Source organism: Aphis gossypii, chromosome X (assembly GCF_020184175.1).
Source record: "Aphis gossypii isolate Hap1 chromosome X, ASM2018417v2, whole genome shotgun sequence".
In the NCBI taxonomy this organism is placed as follows: Eukaryota; Metazoa; Arthropoda; class Insecta; order Hemiptera; family Aphididae; genus Aphis; species Aphis gossypii.
This window is the reverse complement of record NC_065533.1, coordinates 27562327-27572478: the sequence shown is the minus strand read 5'-3', so window position 1 is coordinate 27572478 and position 10152 is coordinate 27562327. Positions and strand designations below refer to the sequence as shown.

The window sequence follows — 10152 nt, the reverse complement described above, 5'->3', positions numbered from 1 at the left end:
TATTACCCATAAAAGTGATTGCAATACGATATACATTAAAAATATATACATCACATTAATTTCCAATAGTGAGCTACTAAATACCAATTTTAAAGAAATACATTTTTGTTTTATGGATGATGTAATTTAGTTGTTTCGTGATATTCGAACGCTTTTTAAATTAAGTAGTTGCATGTAAATTGCATGTATGCATTGCGACTTGCGAGTTATTTGACTTTCTTATAATTTACTTCTTTTATGGATAATACAAATAATGTAAATAATATTTTCAATTATTATTTTTATGATAATATTTGATAAACTTGAAATTCGTGAAGTATCGAAATCCCTATATAGACAAATTTAAAATTTAAATATACCTACCTAATATAGGTATTAAAGTTTTCTTTTATACAAGAAAAATTATTTGAAAGTGACCATAAAAATAATACATAATATTAAAATTAATATTATAAGTACACTATTACCACTAACTGGTAATACAGCAATAGAGAAAATAGTTTGAATTTTATTGCCACAGTACAATATTTCATTTTAATCATTTCATAGAATTTTAATTATAAACCATAAATTAAAAAAAAAAGATTCTCAGATGAACTTAGAATGCTGGTCAGTGGCGGATTTAAGGAGGGGGCCAGAGGGGCCTGCCCCCATGGTCATATAATAATATATTTTAAAATATCATTATACTAATATAAGTGTTTTTATAAAAATATGTACCTACTAAAGTAAAAAATTATTGCCCTCCCCCCCTCCAAAAAAAAAACAAAATCCTAGATTCGCCACTGAATTATTTAATAAAAGATCATTTTAATAGTTGTTAGTATTAATACATTTATTACGATGAGAAACTATTAAAAAAAATGAATAATGACCTTAGAATAAATTTCAACATTTAAATTAATAGTTATACAACATAGACCTTGATGAGCACATTTGAAAAATGTTCAAAAAAACGTCAATTAAACTAATAACAAAAGTAAATCTGTACAAAATTCAAAGACTAGATATTTTGTTGTAAATGAAACATCATGCTAAGCATAAATTGTAGTTGTTGTATTATTATACATTATTTAAGTTCAATGGTAAAGAGTATTCTTCTCTTTCTAAAAAAAGAACTATTAATGAGTTTGTTTACTACAGAATTATAATTTTTATTTTATTTTTTAGATTTAGCTATGTAAAAAAAGTAGCTTAAATTACCTAAAACAAATAACAATGTAACATTTTCTAGTCACAAGTCAACAATTTTTTTTATATATACCTATAAATATACAACTTAAAAATTGTAAAACCAATCAATATTGGTTTTGTTTAAATACTCTAAATTTCTCAATACTTATTGTTTATCGAATTTCACATAAATTATAAGTAGGTACACCAATAAATAATAAGAACATCAAAAAATTACCAATTTTTTAATTCACTAACTAGATAGAAAGTATAGAATAGAATTACCAATAGTATCTACTTAATAACATTTTGGTAGACAAAAAACAAATATAATATTTCTAATTTCGTTTGAGATCTAAAACATTAATAATTCAAAAATCGAAATGCCCATTCATATAGGTACAATATAATTATCGGTATATAATATACAATGTAAAATAATTATAAATAAGTATAATTTAAAATAAATATACCTTTAATTAAGAACAATATTAATCATTTTAGAACTAAAAGTTTAATGAGTATAAAGTCAACATATTGCTTTAGTAGGTCATTAAAAAAGATGAGCTTATACAACTCATTTACTAATTAATAATTAGTTAAACGCCTACTTAGATTATATCAAAATCATATGTAAATTAAAATCTGTAAAATAAGTAATTATTTTATCACTTTGGTTGGTTACTAGTACCATGACTTCAAACCTCAATAGGTTAGGTTAAGAGATAGGTACCTACCTATATTAGAAAACATAAATACGCACGTTAATGGGTTGTATAACATCCATGTTTGTTTTGGAAAAATATAAAAGTGTTAATTGTTGTTGCAATTAAATAATTTAATTGATAATTTTATAATGTAGACTGAGTATGACGTTTATTGAACTTTCGTAAACAACACATGTATATTATTATTTAATTACTAATTTAATATTTATTCCGTCGTTTTGATCACTGAATAAAAGCGATCATTTATAGTCTTTCAGAGTTACTTCCATATTACAAGTGACTTAGTCAAATTCAATTTCGATAAAAACACAATTTACAAAATGACTTGTCTCCCTAGAAAAACTAAAAGTATGATAATTTACTTGTTGGTTGGTTTTCTATTCCAGGTAAGCATAATTCAATGTTTTGTCTTAAATACTAATGAATAGACGACTTATAATATAAATGTTTATTTATACATTTAACTAACAGTAATTTATGTTGGCACATTAACGAAAGAAAGTAAAAATACTTTTTTTTTTATGATTCAAGGTTTATTAATAATATATTTCAAGAATTTTTTTTTCTGTTTTCAGGTTATTTGTTCTAAATTTAGTTTATTATTTAAAACAAATTTTGTATTTTATCTTTATGAAAATATAAGACCATAAAATAAATTGCTATAATAGTGTGGTCATAAAATTTTAATTTTAATATTTGATATGAATAAATGTTTTCAAACATTTCCTCTGGAGTCTAGGTTAGATTAGGTTAGATTATCGATTTTCTTTGTTTTTAAAATTACCTACCTATGGGACTAGAGGTTTATGATTAATGTTTTTTTTTTTTGTTTTTATTAAAATAGAACAAACCAAATTGTTTGTATTATACACAGTCTAAATTGATTAATTTCAATATAATAGTTTTTTAAGAAAAAGTCTTGCAAAAATAACATACTTTTAGATAAAAAAAAAATGTAAGACAAAACACATCGCCCTAAAACCATATTACCTAACACTAATATAATATTATGATCGGCTCATAATTCAATAATATAACTCAATTTTGTATTTAGTTTATAGTTATAAGTAAAACAATTTAAATTCCTAATTTCCCGATTTCCCATTCACTTCAGCAGTGGTCACAAAACTGAAAACACAGATAAAATATGTTTAAATATTTTATAATAAAACTTTTTCTACACTGTATTAGATCTAACGATAACAAGAGTACCCTAAGGTTTCCCTAAGGGGAAGCATATTATGGCAAATTCCTCACTTTGATAAATTTAAAAATGTCAACAATTTTTTTTTATTCAATAACCAAATGCTAAAATCGATGAATTTATATTTTTTACTAACAAACCAGTAAATATTCTTATTAAGTTACATTTACGGTTTATTAAAATGTTGACAAACACTTGCTCTCGGCTAATAAAAAACGCGAAGTCACGAATCACTATTTTATGGTTTACCAAGATAAACTCTCAAAATAGATATACATGGATTTACAACAAATTGTTAGTATTGATAACATCAAAGGCTGTTTTCCGACTACCATAATGACATAAAAGCCCGTTTCACACGAACTACTTTACGTGTCGCCACGCAAATCATATAGTTTCACAGGATAGCCACATGGTAGTCATAAAATGTATTTTTCAGTAAATTATGTTTTATATTTTATCATTAAATACTTACAGTGCCGTGTTTAGACCACGGCTCCCTACCCTTAAGGTATTTCCGAAATAGGGGTGCAGAAATTTATATATATCATGACATAAAAAAACCACTGGAAAATATTTATCTTAAATAAAACTTTTTCCATAATCACTACCTATTTAATAATTTAATTTTTGTATTAAAGAGAGCCTTTATCTCTACTTAAATAACTCAATATTATGAAGACGTGATTTTTTTTCAATTGATCCACACTTTCAAAAACTGAAATTATGCCCCTGATTACGATACTACGTTGTATATATCGTTAGTATTATTTACGACTATTATGTCCCGTAAATAGTTATTGTTATTAATTTATTTATCAGTAAAATATTTTCTGTAATGTCAAATCAAATATTTAAGCATTACTTTATATAAGCGATCGTTATTGGTTAATAATATGTAAGTACCTATTATAGTTATTTTTATTTTTATTTGAAAAATCGTAATAAATAATTAATTCATAGGTAGATAGTAAACTAAAGACTGACGTAAACTAAAAAGGTATTTATCCTAACTGCTGAATATTAAATTAATCTAATGTTTATTAATAATTTAATAAAACATGATAATCGGTGTACAAATATTTCATAGCCGTATAAAATATAAAGCAAATTCGTCTGTATTGATTTAAATTTGTTTTTCTTATTATATTATTAGTTTTTATCAAAATGAAAAATTCTCAAAAATCCGATACTTAACCTCTCCCCCTTCCCTTTATATTATACGCACTGCTAGGGTATGCTATCTAACGTTTTTGTTGTTTTTTCCTCGCACAGATGGACATCATCCACACAACACCCGTGCCACAGCCCGCGAGCGGTACGGCCTTGGATACATCGGACCAGGCTTCGATGATCGAAAAGGAAGAAATCAAAGGAGTAGAGAACGTTGGCGACGTTTTTAAGACACTGATCAAGAACACGGGCTCGACGGTAATGAACTTGACGAGCGATACCGAAAAATCGTTAAAGGACTTGGCCAAAGCCGGTGGCCGGGTCACGCTCGGCCTGGGATACGTATGCAACCAGCTGTTTAACTTCCTCAGCGCCACAGTGGCCACTAGTGGCAGTTACCTGGCCAGCGGCGTCAGGAACATCGACGACGTCGTTGGAGATTGGCCGGTCGTGGGCTTGGTCACAAACACCCTCGACGCTGTCTCAACGCAGGTGGCCAACACCTTTACTGAGATGTCCGCCAACGGCCGGAAGAGCCGGCAAAAGATGATCGACAGCTTACGCGAACGTCTGGACGGGGGCAGCAACCTGGGCGCTGGTACAGTAAGCGCCGACAGTACTAGCGCCGCGGTCGACACCACCGCATGATTTGTATAGTGTTGTCAACGATTTGGGTGTAATTTAATACAAAATGTAAATTTTTTAGTTGAAAAAAAAAGAAAAATTCAAAACACGACTTTTGTAACTTTGTTGCCCAGAACACATGTTTTTATTTAACACATTTTTAGATGTCATAATAACTGGTGGTGTGTGTGCATTATATTATATAGTATAAATTATATTATTGTTGAACCCACCGAATTTTGTAGAGTCTACAAATAAATGCTGAATAATACTGAAATGAAAATTAATTTTTATAATTTTAATTGTGTACTATAATATTATGAACAATATGGATAAAAACCGTATGGAGTATTTCAAGCTTCATCGAGTAAAACAACCAATATCCAACGAGTAACATTATATTACAAACATGCACTTGTGGATATTAAATTTAAGAGGTCTAAAAATAACTAATTTAAGCTTTTTAATGGATCCCTAGAAATATTTTTTAAATTAACAAATCATTGTGACATTGATAATTTTTTCTGGTTTATATTTCTACCTAAATTGTTTTGTTATCTTTTATGCTTTTGTGACGTAGCACAGCTATATGTCATTCGTCAGATATTAAAATCAGTTACTTATTAGATGCTAATTTCTATTATATTTAACCATTTAGGTTTTATAAAAACAATAGCAATACATAATATTGTTTCAGTTAAGTATACGTCGATTTTTTTTAATATACATACATGCACTCGTTGTTCTGACGTAGAGGATTTAACGAATTTAAAATAATATACATACACATATTATATACTTATTAGAATTATTGTCATCATGGGTAATTCAAAAACGGGATAATTTTCAACGAGATCTGATCAGACTCAAGAAATTAGTGATAAAAATAAATTTAAACAAACATCATCCTAAAAGTAATATAAAATGTGCTTACGCTGTACATAAAAACGTAATATTATCACGTTTTAATACAATTTTAACCTTACAGCGTCAATATATTGTATATAGTTAGCCAACAAAATAAAATGTGCATATATAGGTATCATGATGGTTCTTTTTTTAAGTTCCCAATTTCCACCACTTCGTAATATTATTAAATACGTTTTCTGAAACTCGTGTGCAGTATTCCTGTTTCAACGGTATACGTATGATACGTACCCAATTGAATAAATAACGTAGTTATTCGAGTACGACAACCATGTACACTGTACACTATTGCGAGTTTGCGACGACAACAAACCGAGGAAGTAACACTGGGAATCTATTAGGCCGCATCTGTCGCCGTGTTTGTTTACGTGGCGGTGTGGCGGCGAGCATTATGCTCTAATAATATAATATACCGAGGTACCTTTAAGTACTAAGTAGGCACATAATAATAATGTATAGTGAAAAAATGTGCGGCGGTGCGGCGCGATGACGACAATGGGAATTATCATTGTCCGTCCGGCCTAACTCCTATTATTATTATGTCGATACGTCCGACCTTTCGTCTAGAAGAGGACTCGGAGACATATTGTCGTCTTCTTCTCCCTTTTGCGGTTTCCCTCGTCGCATTGTGCGCACGGAATAAAAACGATATAATATAGGTAATATTAAAACATAATAATGGGTACCTATATATGTGATATTATATTATTATGAGTGTGTGTGTGTGTGACCGCCGAAATGCAAACGCGGTTCGATCAACGACCCAACTTATATATATATATTATATTGTACATGATGATATTATTATGTATTATACGATTATAACCGACTAAGTCCGTGGGGCCGTTTATAATAATGATAATAACAATGATAATACAATATTATGATGTCGTCGACGACGACGACGACGACGAGAACGAACCGACGACGGCATCAGCTGCCCCGCTAATACTGCGTCCGATCGTAATCCTCGATCGCTGAGAGTTTATTTATTATATTATATTATTATTTTCCGCAACAACAACGAGTGGTGGTGATCATAATATAGAAGCACGCACGCACGCACGCACAGAAAAAAAAGAAAACGAAGTACTTTTATACCACTCGGGTAATCGAATACTACCGACCGCGTATGTAGTAAGCACGTAGTATATGATATACATAATAATAATAATAATAATAATAATGTAACATGGTGTATACCGTAATATAATAATATAATGGACACGGCTACACGAGATGATAAATGGGGAGAGAATTGGACGACTACGACGACGACGGTAATGCTCGTTGCTCAGCGAACCGCGTCGCGCGTATATTATACGCGTCTCGTAATACGTAATGTTATTATAGTTATTATTACATTATATCAGTACCTATCGTGTAAATGCACTGTGGGTTTATTGATAGCGTTGTACACGCGCAAACGCACGCGCGGTAAATGCAGCCCGCGGGTTGCCGCGAAGTCTTCCGTTAACGTCGTCGGCCGTTTACGAATTCGCGATCGGTCGTGTTTTACCGAACGTTATTGCGACCAGACGTCCCGTAATATATAATAATATATTTGTATGATATTATTACGAGTGTACGGAAGAGTACCGTATCACAAAAGTCTGTCCCGTTGTCCCGACACGAGCTTCCGGAATCGTCCCGTATTTTTTTTTTAAAAAAACATCTCTATTTTCGTATACGTACAAAAATAATATTACGTAAAGCGAACCGAGTAAAATCGAAAATACAATTTTCATCTCTCTCGTCTCTGCGTATTACCTGAATATCAATTACGGAGAGTACCTATAGGTATTTTTATCGTATATTATTACGATTAATGGACTTGTAGAATAATAATATTGTTTTTGCGATTTGTATATGACGTATCGAATTCAATTATGGGAATATAAATAGCTATTTTTAGTCTTCGACGTAAAAGACAGACCATAATACAGTACGATATGTGCAGATTTCTCTCGCAAGTCGCAATGAAATTATAATATTAATAATTTTTATATTTAGTCAGCGCTCAGCGTTTTGTATTACGCCACTTCTTTCTTTGTATAATATTATGCTCTGTGCGACTGTGCTCTACTGCCTGCTCTTAATTATCTTAGTATCTTATTTATTTTTAAGATAAATAATAACTAATAAGCACAATACTACCAATGGTGTACTTTCTATTATCCGCGCCCTAATCAAAATTATTTTTTTTTATACATAATATTATTCCGTGAATCGGTCTAATTTGGTTGCATTAACCGATAACCCGATAACGTGGGTTGTACGTTAATTGCATTTGATCGTTACTTGGCCTGGCGGCTGGCGCACAATATGCATTAGTGCAGTACTGCAGTAGGTACCACTGAGTAATTGCGATTCGTTTTATCCGGAATAGATTGACCGATACACATTACACACACGACTCCTTCACCATGCATTAACGGACTACCTGTCGTCCTGTCTACTTCTTATTATAGTTACGTGATTTTAGAGCCACGAAGCAACTCTCAGACACATTGCCAGCCCATCGATGGATGAGCCCCGTCCAATATCCGGAAAAATAAGAAAACACAAGCTTATTGTGACAAAATGTTGAAAAAATTTCAATCGTAAATTACAAGCTATTTCCAAAGAAAAAATCAAAACTTGTTATTAATTTGTTGTCAAAAAAAATGAATGTTATAGGTAAATATTATACGTCGTATTATATGAATTTTTATATTTAATAAAAATAAAGTGTTCTTATTTACTTTTCCTTAAATACTACTATTCAACATAACAATATAATTATTGAATTTTCGTTTCAATTTGAATTTTGCGGATTATCATGGTATTCCCTTACCCGTGAACGCCGCACCACCCTATTCAGTGGATAATCGAGAGTTCCCTGTACACATTTTTTTATTCACAAAATATGCATTTAGTGTTAAAAATGTTATTTCTTTTAGAACATTCATATTGTAAAATTAAAATTAATAACACCTGTAAGTCAATACAGCACTTGACTTACTATTTGCAAAATATGTGAGCTGGTCCACATTCTAACCTATCGTATTGTTCGATAATTACATACTGAAACACATAAGTATTTAAAACAATTGTAAACAGGTTCATTTATTATCAGTAAATTAATTTCACTGATTACTTATACTAAAAAGATATTTTAATTTAAAAATATGTTTTATAACATATTAATGTGTATTATTAAAGGTGTGTGTTTTGTCTAGACTAAAGCCAATTATATTTTAAACGATTTTAAATATAATAATTTGTTCATTTTTTAACTCGTTCTTTTTTAAAAATTTAAAAAAATTAAAATGTTTAAATGGACTAAGTACTTTACGAATGAATAAAAACAGTTCTATGAAAAACGTTCATTGTGTATTTCATGTTAAACAATATTTCCGAGAATATAAATTAGCAGGAATTCTCGGAAATTACTCGTAATATCGTATAAGTACAATAATTAATTACTGTTCATATTAATTATTAAGTTAATTAATAGAATATTTGAATTTAATATTCAAATTATTTGATCAAATACCACAAATATTTTTAATTAATCATTAAAAACAATTATTATTTTATATTAATCAATAAAAAAAAAAAAATTACATCAGAAAAATATAGAAATTTAGTGGTTTTACGGTGTTAGCGTATGTACATAGTATCCTATCATATAAATCGAATATGCCAAACACTGAAGCACAATACTCAATACAAAGTACAAACTGTAAAGATATTTTCATTTACCAACTTATACGCATCTGGATGTAGATAAATAACAGTTACAGATACAACAATAGATTGTAAACAACTCTAATAATATACGATATCTTTTAATAAATATGTTTTTCAATTATTTTTATTAATATCACGTTAAAATTGTAAATGTACCATTTTATAATAAGATGAAAGGGACAACGACATTTAAGTCGATTACGAATTACAATATATATATATATTAATATTAATTTTAAAAATGTTCATTCTTCTTTTATAAAATCGAACTAAACTTTCAAATGCTAATAAATCAATATCGGTGTTTTTTACTGGGCTAATGATTAAACAGAAATATAAAACATAATATTTTCGATGTAATTTCATATAGGTAATGATAACTAATAATAATATATAATCAGTAATCATTATATATTAAGGTAATAATGAAATGTTATAATTTTAACCAATAATAATCGTTTAAATTATGAATCACCAAACACCAATTATTTAAATTCAGGTGTGATAATGATAAAAAAATATTTATTTTTTTTTATTCAAATGAAAGATTAGAATTCTAAGTTCTTAGAACCTAGATCAGATTATGGA

The 10152-nt window shown here is 29.2% G+C and overlaps 1 protein-coding gene across 1 annotated transcript; it reads left to right on the top strand.

Moving 5' to 3' along the window:
- The first annotated feature begins 2124 nt into the window (after positions 1-2124).
- LOC114130552 (uncharacterized) lies at positions 2125-5185 on the top strand. The gene is made up of 2 exons (XM_027995541.2): positions 2125-2287; positions 4381-5185. The coding sequence occupies exons 1-2, from the start codon at positions 2222-2224 to the stop codon at positions 4924-4926; spliced, it is 612 nt and encodes a 203-aa protein (XP_027851342.1). The 5' UTR covers positions 2125-2221; the 3' UTR covers positions 4927-5185.
- Positions 5186-10152: the final 4967 nt, after the last annotated feature.